General features: G+C 42.2%; 1 protein-coding gene across 1 annotated transcript in view; it reads right to left on the reverse strand.

The window, feature by feature from the left end:
- The window catches only part of ARL15 (ADP ribosylation factor like GTPase 15), a 220,267-nt gene extending 202,838 nt beyond the window's left edge, over positions 1-17,429 (reverse strand). Inside the window, exon 1 of the mRNA XM_008057476.2 lies at positions 17,272-17,429. Within this exon, the coding sequence (XP_008055667.2) occupies positions 17,272-17,319 (48 nt within the window). The 5' untranslated portion in view covers positions 17,320-17,429. The remainder of the gene's footprint in view (positions 1-17,271) is intronic.
- Between the last annotated feature and the right edge of the window lie 4,402 nt (positions 17,430-21,831).

Below are 21,831 nucleotides of genomic sequence, written 5' to 3' on the forward strand. Positions count from 1 at the left end.
CAGGTGAAAGGCCTCGACCTGGGCACATCTTCATCACCTCTGGACTTAGTGATTCAAACTACCAGTTCTCTGCCCTGGGAGCCTGATACTAGCAGGGACTCAAACTCAGGGAGTCCTCCAAAGAGATCCACCCAAGTGGCAGAACCAGACAGCAACTGAGTCTCTTGAAGGGTCCAGTCTGCCCATTCACCAGGAATCAGAACCACCCCAGGAATACAACCCATCTTAGCAGAAAAGAACAGGCTAAGAGTCTTAAGAATTCAGTCCCTGAGCTGTGAGTTTACCTATCCGGTTAAGGACCCGCTGTAGCACAACCAATCCAGGTCTAAAAGACTGAAAGAAGAAACCCTATCTTATCCGCCTATTCAGGCAACAGCTAGATGAAATTCTTTTGGGAAGACATGCTTCATTTTAAGGTTATCCTCATCATACACTGCTCTGTGCCTCCTCTCCAGTAAGCCAATCTCACTCTAGGCCTCGCCCTCCCTAGACTTCCCAAAGAACCAACTGTCACAGCCGTAGCAGTGTACTAACCACGCAGTACTAGTTAGGAAAGGGGGCTTTAGAGATGGAGTTCTTGGGTTCGAATCCCAGCTCTGCCACTCACCAACTGTATTTTCTTAAACAAATGTCTTATCCTTTCTGTCTCAGTTATGACATATCGGAAAAATGGAGATGATATTAGTACCTATCTCACAGGGTTGTTTTGAGGATTAAACAAATAAAACCCTAAGAAAGTACCTGCCAGTATAAATACTAGATTTTTGTCTGCTATTATGAAAAGCAGGAGAAGGTGGCAGAGAAGGAAATATCAGGCACTATTCGATGAGTACATGTATTATTACAGTAAATCATCACAATAAATCCAAGAGGTAGTTCCTCTTACTACCCCTACCCTACAGAGGAGAAAAGTATGGCAATGAGAAGTCAAGCAATTTGCCAAGGTTCCACAGAGTTGTTGTTGAAGCCAGGCAGCTCAACCCAAAGCCTACATGAAACAAATTCCTCTACATAGGCAAACCATCGTTAAATGTACCCTCTAAAATTCTGTGGCTTAACTCAATCCCTGGGAGATGATACTCCCTTAACTCATCTCCGCCCTCGACCACCTTGGCTCCACTCTAAGAGTTAAGCTCCCCTATCCTTTCAGGTCTCAGAGCAAGGCACTCTATCCAGTGTCTTCTACTGTTGCTTGTTTGTGACATTGGCTGGCCTTGCCTCCTTCACTGAGAATTTCCGATACCTGGCTCAGTCTTCCACTCCAACCCAAGCCCTGCCTGGTCCTGGTGACTTTACCATCTGTGAGGATGATCCATTCAGTACCTTAGCTGTATTCCCTCTTTTGCCTCCTGACTTCCCCATCTTTTTTACCCACTGCCAGTCATAGCCACACACTGGAGAATTCTCTCAGAGAACCTACTTAAGCGGCCTTAAATTCATACCCATTTTCTGCCCACATTCAACTTTCCCTCCAGCTTTCTGATCACTTACTCCATGCAACACCTCATCAAGGTATAAGTTCAGCCTATGAAGACTACCAATCCTTGCATCTTCTACTTTTTATTTGTATTTCCTCCCTTTCCATTAACTCAGATCTCACAGTCTACCACTTCAAACATCGCATGCCTCTGTTCTAAATACCTTTATTCCATGGTCTACCCATGGATTCACCTTGGGAAAAACCCAGTCCTTATCAATCTAATTGCCCACCTTCATGAAACTATACCTAGAAAGCTTCAAAGACTAGAAGAGAAAAAATAAAATCACACAGCCATCTACATCTGTGATATTGTTTAGTCATGGTCTGCAACTTCAGCACCGCACAACTACCAACCCATGTCTCTGGTCATCCTCGCCCTCGTTCTTCCCTGCAGCTTGATCAGTCCTACTCAGCACAAAGCCCCACCCCATCATATTTCAGTCCAACCTGGCGAAATGACCTCACATTCTACATCATCAGCATTCGACCATCTGTATCCCATTTAAGGAAAGCAACCCCTCCAGTCTTCTTGCCCCTCCAATTCCAGTCCTCTTTTTTCTCTTTCACGGTGATTGTCTTACAAGACTTAACTGCAGCAGCAGCGTTTCCTCACTTCCCACTCCTCCACTAACTGGCGCCCCCATGAGGCCTCTGACTGCACTCTGTAAATCTAGTGGTCATTTTTCAGGCATTCTCTTCCATATCTTTGGGCAATGTTAAACAAAATCAACCACTTCCTCCTTTTGGTAACAGTCCTTAGCCTGCTTGACACCACACTCTGGGTTTTCTTCCAGCCTCTCAGTTCACTTTCTTCCAGGCTCCTCTTCAGGTTCCTTCTCGTTTGGTCATTCCATAAAACTGCATGCCTACTATGATGTGTCAGCAATGACTGAGGCCCTGGGCATCGTCTAGGCACTTCCTTTCCCACTCTGTACACAACTGTACCCTTATGTACAGTCACGGCTTTAGTTACCCTCTAAATGGTTACAAATGTGAGCTCAGTAGGGCACAGTGGTTAACACCTGTAATCCCAACACTTGGGGAGGTCAAGGCAGGAGGATTACTTGTACCCAAGAGCTCAAGACCAGGCTGGACAACATAGCAAGACCTCATCTCTACAAAAAAAAAAAAAAAATCAAAAAATTAACCAGGCATGATGGCACACACCTGTAGTCCCAGATGTTTAGAAGGTGGAGATGGAAGGATGGCTGAGCTCAGGATATAGAGGCTGTGGTGAGCCCTGATCATATAACTACATGTGACAGAATGTTTCTCAAAAAAAAAAAAAATTGTGAACTTAGACATTCACCAGGACTTAGTTCAAATTCTGGCTACACCTTGGCTTGGGTATGAAACTCAATTTCTCAATTTCTCTACACCTCCATTTTCTAATCTCTAAAACAATAATAGTAAATGAATAATGCATGAAAAGTCCTAAGCACTGTGCCTCCCACATAATGGTATTAACAATACAGTATAAAAAATAGCAAGTAACAATAAACGTTAGATATTATTTTTAACTACATCTCCAAACTTCACCTGGAAGTCTCCACCTACTTCCTTGAAATCAACCTAGATTTTGCACAAGCAGCTCAAACTCAGTCACTCCGAAATCTAACCCCTCACTTTCCCTACCAACCTGCTATTCCTTCAGTGTTACCTATCACAGTGCATGACCCCATTAGCCACCTCAATGCGTATGGTGGTTTTAAAACTCATCCATAAATCCTTCAACCTTCTTCCCACCAGGAGATGTCAATTGCCTGCCCTTGAACTCACTGAGCATGGCTTTGTAACTGTCTTGACGAACAAAACACAGTAAAAGGGATGCTGCATCACTGCCAGGGATAGGGTAGAAAAAACCAAGCAGTTTCTGTCAGTTTCTTTTGGTATGTTCACTCTTTGAGCCTTCAGCCTCAATGAGAAGTCCAGCTATCTTGAGGCCATCACATAGAAAGACCAAGTGAAGAGAGATACCCCAGAAGGTCACACTTGTCCAGCGTGCAGCTGTTCAACATTCCCATCCCACATGCCAAACGTGCATATGAAGAAGGCTTGAGATGAGATGACCCCAGCCACCATTTGATAATAATTTCATGAGGGAGCCTGAGCAAGAATCGCCTAGTTGAAACCAATCAACCACCCGGGTTCTTGAGTACAGTAAAGTGTTATTGTGTTAAACCACTGTTTTAGGTGGTTCATTACTCAGTAATAATAACCAGAACAATACTCAGATCAATAACCTGGGAATTAACCTTCTTTCATGTAACCTTTATTTCCCTCATAGATAGATGATGCTACTCCAAAATGTAATGGCTCATTTTTCATCATGCAAAAGTGTAAGTACCTTAAGGGCAGGCCAATATCTTATTCACTTGTATATCCCTAGTACCAAGAACAACACTAGAACATAAAAGGTTTATAGAAAAGGTAGAGTAGTTGAGTGAAAGAATGATAAATTATGTAAAGGCAACTATAAAATCACTAAAATCTCTCTTCTGTTCTCATCATCTACTACAAATTATGGCAATTCTTAAATGTTGCTCAAACCCATCTATGTGTCTGCATCCCTTCTGCCCTACTTGGTTGTGAACATCATCATCTCATTCCTGGATCAGGGTTACATCTAATGAGTCTTGCTCCAGTCTTCCCTCTCTTCACCACAGCCAGATTTGACTATGTCACTGTAGACAAACTTTTAAGGTTTCCATAATGGGACCCTAACTAAACTGTGCAGCTTCATGTCTAGTCCTTGGAGTTCCTTGAAGTCATGGGGTGACTCGCCCTTAAGTCTCTGCACAACTGTTCTCTCTGCCTAGTCCTGGCCCTACCTGTCACTTGACCAACTCTACAGAGCTTCAATGTGGCGAGTTAAAAATGACTCCTCTGGGAGGTGCTCCTTGCCCTAAAGTATAGATCAAATTCCTCTTTCATGTGCTCCTCTAAGTAACCTTTATTTCCCTCATAGATAGTTGATGCAATTCCAAATTGTAATGACTTATTTTTCATCATGCAAGAGTATAAGTACCTTAAAGGCAGGCCAATATCATATTCACTTGTATATCCCTAGCACCCAGAACAATACCAGAACATAGAAGGTTTATAGAAAAGTTAGAGTCGTTGAGTGAATGAATGATAAATTATGTTAAAGGCAACTGTAAAATCACTAAAATCATCGATTTAAATGGAAAAAAAGAAAGATAGCTATTTCAAGAAGGATGTAAGATGACTGAGTAAAAATCTGAAAGACACTTGAAATGATCTAATTAATCCTATCTTTTTATAGATGAAGTCAATTACATTGACCAGTTTACCCAAACTCTCACATTTAATTAGTAGAAAAGCCAAGTACAGAATCAGGTCAGTGGACTTCCATGGTATCTCTTCAGCATGTTAAAATTTTTGAATAAATCATACGCTGAATAATATAGGAATTTCAGAATATGGCCAAATAATTTATCTAAATTAAAAAAAAAAAAACTGCCTCATTATCTTCTTTTAGTATATTGTTCTCTTGCCTGGACATTTGGAAGTAGCTCTAAATTTAAATTTCTTTGGAGTACACATCCATCAAAATGCCTAAATAAAATGACTGACAATATAAAGTATCGGTGAGGAAACGAAGCAACTAGAAGTCTCTTATGTTAGTGGCAGAAATCCAATACTCATTCTATTTCTATGAAGTTCAAAATCAAATAAAACTAATTAATCTATGGTGGTACTGCCTGGGAAGGGACACAAGGGAGACTCTTCTAGAGTATTGGAAAGGTTTACCTCTCAATCTGGGGATGGCTACAAGGTGCAAATGCATATAAATTCATTTAGGAGTACCTCTAAAACTTGTGCGGTTTACTGTGTATGTTATACCTCAGTTAAAAAAAAAAAAAAGACAATTAGGCTGTGTGGTGGCTCATGTCTGTAGTCCCAGTACTTTGGGAAGCCGAGCTGAGAGGATTGCTTGAACACAGGAGTTAAAGATAAGCCTAGGCAACATTGTGTGACATCATCTCTACACAACATTTTTAAAAATTAGCCAGGCGTTGTGGCACGTGCCTATAGTCCCAGCTACTCGGGAGACTGAGGTGGAAGAATCACTTGAGCCCAGGAGGTTGAGGCTGTGGTGAGCCATGATCATGTTGCTGCACTCCAGCCTGGGCAGAGTGAGATTCCAACTCAAAAAAAAACTTATTTTGGATGAATAAAAATTTTAATTAGAAAAAATGATGGGTGGCATAGACAGCACCTTATGTTCATGGAGTATTATATATATAATTCAATATTCATAATTCGATATATATTAAATATATATAGATATAATTCAACCTTCAAAAAATTCAATGTTAAAGTTTCTTTATAAACAAGATCCTCAGCTCATTTAATAGTCATAATTGGTATCTTTAAAAAAAACCTCTGAATCAGAGCAGGAAGAAAAGAGGGAATAAATATTGAAGTGATAGTAAAAGTTAACTTTAACATTCATCTTGGACTTGGAGAAACTATAGTATTTTAAATGTAGACAAATGTAGAAAAGATTTTTTTTAAAGTCTTCTTCAAGATCAAGAGCAACTTTTTGATGCCCAGTTCTTAAAATGTACAAAAAATAATGTGTTCCTACATAATGTTCAGTTAAATTATTTCACAAAAAAATTGCATATTGCCAGTTTTGGAGGGGAAAAAATCCCCAAGTTGTCACTGGTGAGAAAAAAAAAAAAAATCAAGGACACACAAGGAGAAAAAGAGGGAGGGGACAGGGGTAGTGGCTCAGCCTGTAATTCCAGCACTTTGGGAGGCTGAGGCGATTGGACTGCCTGAGCCTGCAGGTTTGAGACCAGCCCAGGCAACTTGGCGAGACCTTGTCTCTACAATAAATCAAAAATTAGCCAGGCGTGGTAGCGCATGCCTGTAGTTCCAGCTACTTGGAAGGCTGAGACAGAAGGATCGCTGAAGCCCGGCAGGTAGACACAGGGTGGCCAGGAGCATGCCACTGCACTCCAGCCTGGGCAACAGAGTAAGACTGCCAACTTGAAAAAGAAAAAAAAAGAAAGAAGAAGAAGGGAGAAAAGCGAAGAGGGAGAAAGAAAAAGAGACTCATCTTATCTATAACTGACCCACTTCTGTTGACACCATTATACTGAGTCAAATAGACTCTTATACCAATCAGTATAGAAACCATAATGTGATTTTCTTTTTAAAAACTTTATAGCTTATTGATTATTTATACTTTTACTAGCACTAATCATAACAGAGGCTTCGATGCCAGCTGAATTTTGCAAATGAGGGAACTGTGTGGTTCAGCGTAATTGTTTTAGATCAAGTTCCCACTATTTGAGGTTTTAGAAATAGGTCCATTCTAAATAAACTTGAGGACTGATACTGATCATCATCTTTTTATTCTGCCAGGTAAAGACATTTTAAGAGAGAGATACTACCACTGACTCTCATTTCAGAATAGAGAGAATATTCTAATTTCCACAAAAAGTTAGAAAAATATAATCTTAATTTTTTAATCTATAACTTAAATGTATAATCAATCACTTTGCAACACTGTTCTGATTTTTCCATTTTGCAGTGGACTGAGATTTGAGAAACACTTTATGTCACACAGATCAGGCGGAATACCTAGGACACAGGACTTCAAACTCAGTTCTTTTTCTTCTCTATCACAGTAATAACAATATGTACAGATTAAGACTACAGACATGTAACTAGTCCTTCTAGCACAGCTGAGGCAGTTGGGATTACTCAATTCTTCCTGACTCCCAATTTTCTCAACTATAAAACAGGAATAATAACAGCTTCTACACCTCTCTGGGGGTTGTTGAAAAGACTAACCAAAAGGTAATGCCAATTAAGCACTGCCCACAGAATACAACACACAGTAAATTCTCAATAAATATTCATTAGCGTCACTATCACCAACTTTATTACTACATAATAACTTTGATTTAATACACAGTGGCTGATCATGTCCAGGCAGTACTCTAGAGTGTGGAAATAGTGCCATAAGTGTCTACGTGGAATATTCATTGCAGCATTATTTGTAACAACCAAAACTGGAGCAAGCATAAAATATTCAAGGAAAAGGTAGTTGGTTAAATAAATTATGGTTTACCAGAATAATGCAGAAAAAACATGTTGCAGAGACAAATTATTAAAAGTCAATGTCCACAGTGCCAAAAGTAGGTTATAAGACAGTATCTTCATTATGCTACCAGGTTGATTTCTGTATGAATGAATGAGTCTACCTATAGACATACTAAAATGTGAACTGTTTATCTGTGGTGGCCAGATTACAGATACATTTGTTTTCCATTGTGCTTTGCTATACTTTCCAAATTTCCTTCACTAAAGTTTTTACTTTAATAATAAATGTGTTACAAAAACAATCTCAGTCCTTACACAGGCAAGAAAAAAATATATATGCATATTTATGTTCAGTACATGTGCTTATATTATTAGAAAATGACTTGTAAATTGTAAAACATAAACTGATGTATCATAATAAAAGCTGAAATGCCCATAAAATCCCATTAAACTGCAAATATGATTCACATGTGGTACTAAAGACACGTAAACACACACAAACTCATGCCTCAATACCTATTCTCCTCTGTGAGTTTCCTCACAAAATCCAAATAAAATCTCTCCATATAACCAAAAATGGTAGAATCCAAACCAGAAGTATGAAACAAATATTTACTGATCTACAGGCAGCAACATTTATTAACCTCAAAAATATTATTAGAGAAAAAAAAAATCAAGTTCAAAATGATAAGAATATGTTACAATTTCTGTAAAAATCTTAAAACACATAAGACAACACTATAAATGATTTACATATATGCGCATATGTAAAAAGAATACAAAAACATGCATGAGAATGCCACCCACTAACTTTGGGATAATTGTCACCACTGAGAAGGGTGGAGGAAAACGTAAGTGGAAAAGTAAAAAGGAAGCTTTTCCTGTAGTCTTAAAGTTTCATTTAAAAAAAAAGAGAGAGAGCGCACCAGAGTTTTGAAGTTAAAAATGGCAGAATGTTAACACCTGTTCAATTAGGGAGCTAGGTACATAGAAGTCTGTTCTATTATTTCCTATACTTTTCTAAATGCCTAACTAAAACTAAATTTAAAACAAAATAAATTCAAAACTAAATTCATAACTAAAAATAAAACTTTGAAAAAACTTATTTTTTTTTAGCTCCTGACTCTTATGTCTGGATTGATTACGAACAGGTATAGGCTTTCTGTGCCTCAATCAATGGTCCTGGAATGCCTCCAGATTGTCATCCTCTTCCCCAAGAGTGAGAGGTCAGGGAAGTCTCCTACTGAAAAAAGAATCCTTGGGGGGGGGGGGGAGGGAGATGGGAGGACATGGACACAATTACTAAGAGATAAGTCCTCAACACTCAGAGAGGCAGTCCAGAGGTCACAACAGTTCCCAGCAAATCTAGGTACAAAGGAACTTGTAAATGAGACTGTCCTGCAAATTACAGCTTTTCAAATGATTAGTTACTATCAATATCATGTAGGTGTGCTTGGCCATGAGCCAAGAGCAGAACACCAACGTTTATGAAGAGTGAAGGAGAAAGCAGGTAATCAATGAAAGCAAAACTATGGAGTAAACCCCCACCTCAAGGCATAAACCCAGTTTCCCCCATGAGAACAGCACCATCACCAAATTCCCAGAGGACTCTCCCAGGTAACCAAGTGACAGCAGCAACCGAGTGACCCCTAAATTTCTAGCATTGTATCTATGGTTCATGCAGCCCTTCTTACTCATCCTCTCAAAAAGTATTAACTATAAAGGTAAGCAACACCAAAAAGTACTTACAAGCATGAGCTTGGAATCAGAGAAGCTAGACTCATACCCTGGCCCTGATCCTGCACTGGTTAGGCAATTCTGACCAATATTCAACCTTTCAGAGCCTCCAATTTCCTCTTTTCTAAGTTGCTAAATCTTTTGTAAGTCAGTTATCTCTGGTTAACAGACTGTTGGAAGTAAGACACTATGCTCTGTACTTGGTCACAGTCCCCTATTTACCAGGTACCAGCCAGTGCCAAAATGGTGATTAAGATGAACAGGGAACAAGCAACAATGCAGGTTACAGACTCAGATACCAGCCAGGTCTTGCTTTAGCACTAGAAGTCCAAATCAGCCACATAAATTGTGAGACCTAGAGCAAAATGAAAATGCAAAGCACTCTGTTCAAAAATTAAGATTTTAGGTTGCGCATGGCTCACGCCTGTAATCCCAGCACACTGGGAAGCTGAGTCGAGAGGACTCCTTGAGCCCAGGAGTTCCAGACCAGCCTAGGCAATACAGCTAAGACCTAGTTTCTACCAAAAAAAAAAAAAAAAAAAAATCAAAAAATTATCTGGGAGTGGTGACGCATGCCTGTCATCCCAGCTACTCAAGAGGCTGAGGCAGAAGGATCAACTGAGACCAGAAGGTTGAGACTGCAGTGAGTCATGATTGCGCCACTACAGCCTGGGTGACAGAGTGAGACCCTCACTCAATAAATAAATAAATAAATAAAATTTTCAAGATGGTGATTGATCATAGAGCATTAAACCAAGCATAGGGCCCTTCTGAGTCCTGTGGTTGCAGGCCTGGGAAGCCAGCCCTGCTAAAACGTAAATGTGCCCCAGACACTCTGCAGACACTCAAAAGACGGTCAACCTGAACTGGGCTGAAGCATTTGGGGAGATGCCAGAGGAGAGTTACAGCACAACACAGGGAGCTGCAGACTCCAAAATAAAAGCCCCTCAATAATTTAAATTGTGAGAAATATCACGGAGACTCTGGTTTCTTGTTATCCACAGTGCAGTTTTCAGACCTTCCCTAAAAATCTTTCCCTCTCTCTAGTCTATCTCAGAAACAAATTCTTTATAAAGTTAATGTCATCAGAAGACTTTTCCTACCTGAAATCCATAAGCCAACAGGCTTCTTGTGGCCTGGTGTCTGCTGGGGACAGCCCCATTTCCCAGGCAGCACTTGGTAAAGAACACAGCAGACTTAAAACAAATAGATCCCAAGTCTCAGTACCCTCTTTAAAAGAACATGGGGCTTGGGCCAGGCAGAAACATGCCCCTGAAAGTGACACTAGGGTGCTGAGTAAGGAGGTTGCCTGGAAATCCATTTGTGGTCACTTGATGGAACATTACATGCTTAAGTGACCAGAGTAAAGATATCGTGGGGCGGGAGTCTCAGCACATAACATAATCCTCTTTCTCACCAGCTTTCCCTGTAACAGTCACTTGGCAGGGCTGAGTCCCCGAGGAAAGGGAGCATCACTCAGCCTGCTCTCTTTAGCATGGCAATGGCAAGGACCACTTTTCTGTACTTGTTTATTTAAGAAACAGCATAATAAAAATTTCATGTGCATGCCCACATAAAAGAGAACTACTTCTAGGTAGAAGGCAGTGAATGGGAAGGGCCCTGGGGCCACAATCCTGGCTCAACTACTTGCTAGCTGTGTAAACTTGAGGAAATGACACAGCCTCCCTGAGTCTCAGTTTAATGCCATTATACTTGGAAAGCACTTACAACATTGTCTGGAAACAATAAGAGCTCAATAAATATTAACTGATTTTACACTACAAGTTATAACTCATAGACTTAACTCCCCCCTCCCACTCCCAGATCTGCCCTCATGCCAACAAGCATGTGACCGAGGCATCCTTCAGGGCAAGGATACAAGGTCCTAGAGGGCACGAACCAAGGTCCCTGTGTGACCTCTCCCAGGGCTCACACTATAAAACTGGAGCAGCAGAAGCCTGGTAGAAAAGTTCCTACCTAATGATATGGATTTTGTTAAAACACCTTTGCTATTTGAACTCCATTGATGGTAGATATTTGGTTTTTGTGTTCACATTATCTTTATTATAAATTATTAAGAAAGGAGTATTCAAGCCGGGCTCGGTGGCTCAGCCAGTAATCCCGCGCCTTTGGGAGGCTGAAGTGTGGATTGCCTGAGCCCGTGGGTTCAAGATCCACCTGGGCAAATTGGCGAGACCTCATCTCTACAATAAATCAAAATGAGCGGGGCGTGGTAGCGCGCGCCTGTAGTTCCAGCTACTCGGAAAGCTGAGGCGGAAGGTTCGCCGGAGCCCAGCAGGTCAAGGCTGCGGTGGCCAGAAGCAGCCACTGCACTCCAGTCTGGGTGACAGAGTGAGACTCCAACTCAAAAAAAAAAAAACAAGAAAGGAGTATTCAATGTGACTGCCTAATCTAGTTGAAGTTAAGACTAAAGTGTTTGATCTATATTATTACTTTATAGTCAGTCTAACAATACAACTTCTGATGTTTGTAGTCATTCAGGGTTAAAAACAGCACACTTTTCTAATCTATAAAAATGTTTGGTCCACAGATAACTGAACATCATGTGAAATCACAAACGTGCCTAACTCCTATCTTTGACTGGGCTCCTTTACAATTTACTAATACCTACAGGCTCTGCCTTTCTTAGCACATCATTAGCATCTGTTCCTGGTTGATCAGTTAGCTGGTTTTTATCCCGGCAACAGTGACGGATTTGTGATTATCCATCCATTTTTCTCACCAGATCTTCCTCACTGACACACAGATTTTTATGAGGGCAGATACAGCCTGTGAACTAGGCCAAATCCACCAGTCTATACAAAGAAGAAATCTTATTAAATTAACCTTATTAAATTTAATCTTACTGAACTCCAAACACAAGACAGTAGTTCCCTGTTATCAAAAAGTGGTATCTTCCAAGACCCCAAGTGGATGCCTGAAACCACAGATAGTATTATGATACTCTGGTACTAACAAAGTACACTATGTTTTTCCCTATGCATACATACCTATGATAAAGTTTAATTTATAAATTAGGCCCAGTAAGAGATTAACAATAATAACTAATAAGAAAATAGAACAATTATAACAAATTACTATAATAAGGGTTATGTGAAAATGGCATCTCTCTCTCAAAATACCTTACTGTACTGTACTCAGCTAGTTGGGGACCATAGTTGACTGTGGGTAACTGAAACTGAAGAAAGTTAATCCTCCTATAAGGAAGGACTAGTGTATATAAACACAACGAGCATTAGTTGACAATTAGCATCGAAGACTAATTGAGCATTTTTTACTTACATTTTCAAGTCTAACTTTACATTTCAGTTCACAATAAAACAAAGAAACACAAAAGAGGGGACTGTACTAGAAAGCAAAGCAGCACATCAGATGCTGCCTCCTCCCAAGCCCTCCTCAACCTGTCCTGCCATAGGCTCCTCTAGAGCCACATGCCTGCCAGTCCTGCAGCCAAGGGGGACATTACAGCTAAGGGCTCACCCCCATCACTTTCAGGGCTATGCACAAAGTAGAGGTTCCAAAAATATTTGCTGAATGGATTAATAAAAAATATCAGAATGTGTTTTTACTTTTACAGGTATTACAAGAGCATCAAAAGAGACTTGCGACTTCCTGCTTGCTGATTACCATGCCCAGTCTGCCCATAAATTGAGCCTAGTTTATAAGGCAGCCCAATACTTCCTATTAGACAATGACAATCATTCCACTGGAGGTGTAGGAAAAACATCAGCAACATAACCATAACACATTAACATTTTATACTTGAAAAGCAACGCATTGTTTATAAATCACTTTCCCTCCAGTATCTCATTTAATCATCACAGGCATTTACAAAGTATAACCAATTTTATTGCTATTGTTTTAATGGCACAAGGGGGGAAAAGGTAAAATCCAGACCAGTCAACATATACAAACCAAGACAAGAAATTATGAACTCAAAAGAAACTCATAGTTGATCTTATCCAGCCTTGTAGGAAAACCCAGATATGTTTTTCTCTTTCATCATATCTTGACTATTTTTTCCTACCTTATTCAAAAAGTTGTGGACATTGTCTTACTAGCTCCACCTATCAGAAGAAAGAATAAGAGGGTGGTACTGGCTGGGTTCAGTGGCTCGGCCTGTAATCCCAGCGCTTTGGGAGGCCGAGGTGAGAGGACTGCCTGAGCCCACGGATTCAAGACCCACCCGGGCAACTTGGTGAGACCTCATCTCTACAATAAATCAAAAATTAGCCAGGCATGGTAGCGCACGCCTGTAGTTCTGGCTACTTGGAAGGCTGAGGTGGAAGGATCACTGGAGCCCAGCAGGTCAAGGCTGCAGTGGTCGAGAGCGTGCCACTACACTCCAGTCGGGGCGATGGAGTGAGACTCCAACTCAAAAAAAAAAAAAAAAAAAGAGGCTGATACTACCTGTTGAACAGCATCTAAAAGTTTCTCATAGATCTGACAGGTGTGAAGATGGCCTTTAAATCCCATCAAGAAAGAGGGAAAGGTGTGTGACACCCCCAGGAAGATTCACCTAGTGAAAGGAAAACAGAGATTTTTATGTTTAAATTGCCACCCATGCTAAACACATTATACCCTGATAATCTGCAAGTTAAGAGTAAAGGATACATTCTGCATTCTCCAGAACAAAACACCTAATCCAAACAGATTTTATCTTGTCTCAGTTTAGAAGCTGGTGAGAGAAAGATTTTTTCTTTCCATCTCATATTCATTTGAATCAACAAGTAAAACACTGGGACCTAACTACATACGAGGAACCAAGTCAGGTACCACACCAGGAAATACATGTAATTATTTAGGATTAGCAAATTACCACGATTTCCCTGAATTGAAATAAATAAAACCCTATGTTAAATATTCAAAGTACTGATCCTGCCTCTTGGCTGTCACGTATAACTGAGAACATTTAAGAAATCTACATCACCCTCTAAAATCAGAGAGCTTCTTCATCTGTTTTAATATCTCAACCCTATTAAAAGGATTAGTCCTCTTATAAAATGGCACCTCCACCTTTCTCTCCTTCCTCTTCCTTTCCTCTCACCTCCAAATAAAGGTTACATCATGACATCCAGCCCAAAGAACAATGGACAATACATACACACACAGCTCTCTCTCACAGCTTCCAACAGTAACAATACAAGAAAGCCAAATATTGATTACAAAGAAAAAGTGACCTACACCATTATTCCTGTCACATGCATGAAAAGGTGCTTACTCTAGTCCACTCAGCAAAATCTGGAGTCAAACTTGGAATGAAAGGAGACTTTTCTGGAAGGTAAGTAAAAGAAGGCAAGGAATTGATTTATTTAAAAAATAAGATAACAGAGGCAAACAAATTTACTTTTATTTTCCAGATACAAGGCTTTTAATAAACACCACACAAAGATTATGCATAAGCAAACTGGTCAATCTGAAAGGCAGGAAGAAAAGAATGATGTGAGGCACATCATTTTCTCTGAAAGTCTATAAGCAAAAGGTAAACACAAAAGGTCACCTCAGGAGGGCTAGTTTTTTGTTCTGTGGTTGTTTCTGTTTGTTTCCGTCTAGTTTAATGTTGAAGGATTTTCTTAAATCTTTTCACTGGGGATACTTGGCACAGTCACAGAAACAAAACTATTTCCATTTTTTAAAAATGGTTCTCACCTCCAAAGAGTAGCCAATGATGATTATGAGACTTTTTCATCACATTTGTGAATGTTAAAGGCTTAGTTTAAGTGACAAAATCATAATTTTTTGTTTTGTTTTTGAATGGGGGTCTCACTCTGTTGCCAGGCTAGCAGTGGCACGATCACCAATCACCACAGTCCTAACCTACTAAGATCAGGGGATTCCTCCACCTCAGCCTCCACAGTAGCTGGGACTCCAGGAGAGTGCCATCATGCCAAGCTAGTTTTTTTGTAGAGACAAGGTCAGGCTATGTTGCCCAGGCTTGTCTCTAACTACTGAACTCAAGCAATCCCACCACCTCAGCCTCCCAAAGCATGAGCCACCGTACTCGGCCTAAAATCACTTTTTTAAAATACAAAAGCAACACTAAAGTGCATGGGGCCATGGTAAAACAAAAAGGCCAAGTCAAATTTGGGGCCCACTGATTTTGACACAAAGCTGTTAGTAAATCGACAAAGAAATTAATTTGCTATTAGGGTAACCTTGAGCTCACATTCATCCACCCACCCTCAGACGATGTTAATCTAGAGTTTAACCTGAGTAATTAACCCAAGTTATCAATATTGTTTTCACTAACTGGTTTAGTGGGTTTGGCACCTCCCAGACAGCTTTGTGAAGCAATTTGTAAATTTAAAACACTCAATACATTTTAAAACATCAGAACCGCTTGATTTCCTTTCTAAGCACTACTTTGTTAAGTATTCCAAATTAGCTTTCAGTAGTTTAGGTAATCTCATCCTTTCCTATTTGGTAATTATCTTCAACCAACTTTGGCTTTAATGTGGGCAGACTGTAAGACCGCCCACATGTACTGCATTTTATAAGATAAATGACAAATTAATCCATTATTTAACTTAGAAAATAATCTTTCCGACATATTTGGCAACCCTCTTAATTTACAGGGCACTTTGCATTTTAAAGAATGTTCATAGTCAGATAATCCCCTTGGCCAGCTACACGTGGTGGATGGATAACATCCCTTCATCACAACCATAGAGGAAGTTACTGCCATCAACAAATGAATAACAAAACAGAATTTCAACTCAGAATTTTTGACTCAACTCCATTCACAAGGTCGTGCATTGACTGCAGTCACCACCCTTCCCCACAAGACATCAAGCTCTGAAGCGTTAGAAGAAATATTTTCTTCGTGTAAACTAAAATAAGCCCAAATACACAGATGACATTACAAAACCAGCCCCTGCCCAACGTTTCTTGATCATGAATGCATTCACAGACTTGCTCTGCACAGTCTTAAGTGTAATTCCTAGAAGGCACTGGCAAATCCCTGCCAGGCCAATCTGCAGCTGAAAACCGAGTGCATGTGTCCAACAAGATGACAGGAGGGTCAATGTTTCCAACCGTCTGCTTCAACTCTGCATGGCAATAGCGGTTCTGCCTAACATGATAAACACAGTCATTGTATAGGATCAAACACGGCCCACGGACACGAGAATCCCCTTAACCGCAAACAAGCAGCTCTGAGGAAATATAATTTCTGGAACAAAACATGGTGCTTGCATAATTCCACAGACACACACAAGTCCATTTTTTAAGTGATGTCCCGTCCCAGCACTGTGCTGACACTTTTCCCACCTAAACTTCGTAGCCCAAGTCTGGCCTAAAAACAACCGGGTTCCGATCCGTGCACGAGACAACAACGGCAGGCACGCACCCACGACCAGAATGCTGGGGCAATACCTGCCCCGTCTCAGTCCTGTTGTGGCCAGCTTGCGGTGTGAGTTTAGTCCCGTCTACTGGATGGTAATGTGCTTTTAAAACCCCGCCACGGCCGAGGTCATAGCTTTAGAGATCTAATAACAACCAAATGACCAGGGCGGCCGGGCACTTAGTGAGCCATTCTGGTTATCGCTCTTTAATAGCACCTGGAGTCCTGCTAAAGGGAGAGCGGAAAACTCCTGCTTCCCGGAAAAGAAAAGTCCTGTGCGGGGAGCGCAGAGGGAAGCAAGGAAACCGACCGCGGGCAGGAGACGCCCCGCCGCGGCGGCCCCATCCCTCCAGCAGCCCCAGCGCGACCCTAGCCCCGCAGCTCGGCTGGCCCCGGCCGCACCTTCACCTGTCGGCTCAGTTACCCAGCCGTCCTGGTTGCTGCCCCTCTGGGTCCCAGGCACAGCTCCAAAGCCGGCTGCGGGAGAGAGAACCCCAAAGGCATCCTATCCCAAAGAAAGAAAGCAAAAAGGCTGTGCCTCAAGGCTGGGGGCCATCCGGCACGCCGAGATTCGAGAGGCGACACGCCACCCCCGCCCCGCACCTACCAGATAATCCATGTACAGAAACGCCTCAGTTATCCGGAGATCAGACATCCGGCAGCCTAAAGCATCCGGAACGGCTCCGAACCCGGAAAAAAAGGCAGCGTCTCCGGCTGCGAGCGAGCAGCCCCTGAAAAAGCCAGCAACAGCGAAAATAGCCGAGAGCAGCCGAGGAGCCGAAGATTACACAAGGGGCGCGGCGATTGGCCGGGCGGGCGGGCCGAAGGAAAGAAGAGCGCTCATTGGCTGCGGTGCCTATAAAAGGCAGGCCCCGGCGGGCCGCCGGAGAGAAGCGCGGGAGAAGCCAGGGCGCAGGTTCCTGTGTGCTGCGCGGAGGGGCGGGGGCGAGGGCGGCGCAGGCGGAAGAGCGCGTCCGGAGATCGGAAAAGCGGCGTCGCCCGAGTTCTGTGCGCTTCCTCAGCTTCCCAGTTGGGTAAAGCGAACCCGAACTCCGTGCTCCAGGACCCGGAGGGCCTTGGTGTCCCCGCCTGTGCCCCCCGCCCCCCCAGGAGGAAGTAAGCACTGTAACGTGGGAGGCGTGGTAGCCACTGACACTTGATGTCTCTTCCTTGAGCTCTTTCCTAAGGGCTCTTGCAGCCGAGAGACGGCACCACCAGGACCTGAAGTGCGTAGAGGGTACTCTGAATAGGCTAGTCCGCTCGCGACTTGGGGGTGGAAGAGCCTTCTGCACCTTTATCATTGGATAAGGCACAGTTTCAGCCTGATATCCCTGAGGGGTCACAGAAGTCCCCCGCAGCTGGATAACTCAAGAGAAGCGCCCCCGACCCCCGCCGCATGGAATTCCAGTCCTCCTTCGTGGGAAAGGGGGCGGGGGGGGTTTGCGGATTCGGTGTAGTCAGTTTTACTCCCCAAACACTCGGAGAAGTTGATCCGTTCTTTCCATGCTTTTAGTCCACTAAAGACAAATCCAACGCCCCTGAATCAAATGAGTAATAGAATGAGCTTCTGAATAGACTCTAGCAAAATAGTCGGTGGGACCCGATGTCATTTTAAGAAGCAGGGGCATCTGTAAGCAGATGCACTTGAGTTTTGTGCATTTCCTAGTAATGTCAGCGCATTAAGCTGGGAGTGGAGGGGGAGGAGCCTGATTAGTAATTAGTGCTTGCACACCATAACGTTTCAAGAGAGAAACCTTATCCATTGATATCTTTCTGAAGTGACTGACTAACTACACATGTTGTTTTAGGAATTGGATTTTTACTTTCCCCCTTTTTTGTAACCTCAAGAAGCAAATCTACGTACAGTAAGTTTACCTGGGACTGCCATAACAGTTCTCTGTTAGATAATCGGTGGAATTCACCTTAAACGTGAACATAACCCGCAAGGGCATGCAGGCCCTTAGAGGGAGCTCCAGATTGGTGAGTCAAGTGATTTTAGGTATGCTATCTAATCTTAGAACCTGTTTCCTCAATAGCAAAATGACAATTCCTATGCCAGAAGATTTTTGAAGTAACTAAAGGACTACGAATATGCTCTTTTGTACAGGGCTTGACTGTTGACTCAATTTACAGACAAGGGAGTGTGTGTGTAAATAATAAGAAATTATATTTTTGCGTGTATGTGTGTTGGAGTCTCACTCTGTCGCCCCGACTGGAGTGCAGTGGCTGCTCCCGGCCACTGCAGCCTCGACCTGCTGGTCTCTAGCGATTCTTCGGCCTCAGACTTCCAAGTAGCCGGAATTACAGGCATGCGCTACCACGCCCAGCTGATTTTTTTTATTTATTGTAAAGATGAGGTCTCGCTGCCCGGGCGGCTCTCGAACCCACAGTCTCAGGCAATCCACTCACCTCAGCCTCTCAAAGGCGTGGGATTACAGGCTAAACCACCGAGCCCAGCTGATTTTTTTTTATTTGTTGTAGAGATGAGGTCTCGCCAAGTTGCCCAGGCAGGTCTCGAACCCACGGGCTCAGGCAACCCACTCACCTCAGCCTCCCAAAGCGCGGGATTACAGGCTGAGCCACCGAGCCCGGCTAGAAATTATACTTTTGAAGAAATTTTAAATGAGTCTTTGCCTACTCAGGAGCAAACAAGTCTCAGTTGCATCGAGCCATTAGATCCAATTTTGATTTTTCTTGGCATTCTGCTAATTCAAACACATTGGAAGAGATTTTAACCTAGGTTATGGAGGTGACTTCCATAAACCTAAACTTTTCAGCAGAATTTGTTGAAACTAATTGCAGAAGTTGAAGGTATCTCAACTAGCAAAAACAATTTAGTAAATAAGCCTTTTTATTCTTTTGGTTTTGCTTTGTTTTTCTTCTCTCCACGAACAAGCATATTCCAAATAAGATAAAGCAAAGAGACACCTTTTGGTCTGTCATCTTAGTGATAAATGATGTGTTGACTATGGCAAAGTCAGACTTTTGAGAGGCCTGTAAGTTTCTATGCAGGGGAAGATAACTACTCAGGTGCAGTTGGCTTCTGCCCTTCCTTTAAAATTTAAGCTTAGGGAAAGACAGTCCTAAATAGAACGTCATTAAATATGATTCTTGCTGCCTCTAGGAAGTAATATATGACCCAAAGTAGGGAGATGAAAGAATTTGTTCAAGGAAAGGCTGCACCATGGTGTTTCCTTTATTCCACACAATTTGCACATTGATTATGACTGGCATCGATGAAAACCTTGTGTTTACTGTAATGTATTTTAAAAATCATATATTGCATATTGGAAAGAGTCCTTATGAAAAAAAATTATTTTAAACCTGCAGATTCAAGCCGGGCTCGGTGGCTCAGCCTGTAATCCCGCGCCTTTGGGAGGCTGAGGTGAGTGGATTGCCTGAGCCCGTGGGTTCGAGACCTGCCTGGGCGACTTGGCGAGACCTCTTCTCTACAATAAAAATCGAAAAATTAGCCGGGCGTGGTAGCGCACGCCTGTAGTTCCAGCTACTTGGAAGGCTGAGGCAGAAGGATCGCCAGAGCCCAGCAGGTCGAGGCTGCGGTGGCCGGGCGCGGCCACTGCACTCCAGTCTGGGTGACAGAGTGAGACTCCAACTCAAAAAATAAAAAATAAAAATAAAAATAAAAAAATAATAAACCTGCAGATTCAGAACTCCATGTGGAGCACATTTTTGCAGTTAGGTGCTAATCTGCTGGAATGTCAAAGCGTCCACACTTGTACATAGGCAAAAGACTAACTTGATTGTGTTGATTTGAACAGCTAATACCAACTACATGAAGCCGCAGTCATCGCTGATAGGATCGGTAACAACAGAAGTAATCACCTCAATGTGTGCTTTTACAAAGAATGTAGATAGAGGACTCTTATTCAACCTACTCTGCTACATGCCAAGTAACAGGCTGTCATCTTGAATAAGATGTTCTCATTAACCTAGTCCTGCCCTTGCTCCCAGTAAAAAGAATGACCCTCTTCCAGATGTGTAAAAAAACATTTAAGCTCATGAGGAAATTGCATTACTGTATAGGTCTGAGGAAAGAGACCATCACTGTTGCTTATCAAGAACAAGGAGAGCCTGCGGGTTCGAGACCCGCCTGGGCAGCGAGACCTCATCTCTACAATAAATAAAAAAATCAGCTGGGCGTGGTAGCGCATGCCTGTAATTCCAGCTGCTTAGAAGGCTGAGGTGGAAGGATCGCCGGAGCCCAGCAGGTCGAGGCTTCGGTGGCCAGGAGCGTCCACTGTACTCCAGTCTGGGCGACCAAGTGAGACTCCAACTCAAAAAAAGCAGAAATTTCTTTGACAGTCCATACTTTACAGTTCCATAAAGCCTGCTGGCTAGCCAGATTTGGAAGAACATTTTTTGTTAAAGTGTCAGTTGTACGAAACAAAAACAGAAATGCGTTCTTGCAACTTGGTCTCCAAAATTCGACCATCCAGAAAAACCAACATATTAATGGCTCTTTCCATCTACTCTTTATTGCTTTTGTTCATTTAGCTGATATATAATACTTTAGGGATGAATACTGTCTTTACTAGTTTTGTATCATTCGTACCCAATGTATAAAAGTCACTATGTCATGAAACTCTTTATAAATGTTTAATGGCTATATAAAACTCTGTTGTTTTTGTTTGTTTGTTTTTTGGTTTTTTTTGAGTTGGAGTCTCACTCTGTCACCCAGACTGGAGTGCAGTGGCCGCTCCTGGCCACTGCAGCCTCGATCTGCCGGGCTCCGGCGATCCTTCCGCCTCAGCCTTCCGAGTAGCCGGAATTACAGGCATGCACTATCACGCCCGGCTGATTTTTTGATTTATTGTAGAGATGAGGTCTTGCTGCCCAGGCGGGTCTCGAACCCGCGGGCTCAGGTAATCCACTCACCTCAGCCTCCCAAAGACGCGGGATTACAGGCTGAGCCACCGAGCCCGGTTTAAAACTCTATTGTTTAAATGTACTATGTTAACAAATCTCCTATTAGATAATACTATTATAAATATTGCAGTGAATGTTTGCTTATAAAACTGTTCACATCTCATTATCCTAAGAATAATTTCTGGGAATGAAATCACTAGTACAAAGAATATAGGAATGAAATCACTGGCACAAAGAGTATAAACAATCTTTTTGTTTATTTATTTATTTTTTGAGTTGG

This window comes from Carlito syrichta, unplaced genomic scaffold, assembly GCF_000164805.1.
Source record: "Carlito syrichta isolate Samal-C Ts95f unplaced genomic scaffold, Tarsius_syrichta-2.0.1 Scaffold303023, whole genome shotgun sequence".
In the NCBI taxonomy this organism is placed as follows: domain Eukaryota; kingdom Metazoa; phylum Chordata; class Mammalia; order Primates; family Tarsiidae; genus Carlito; species Carlito syrichta.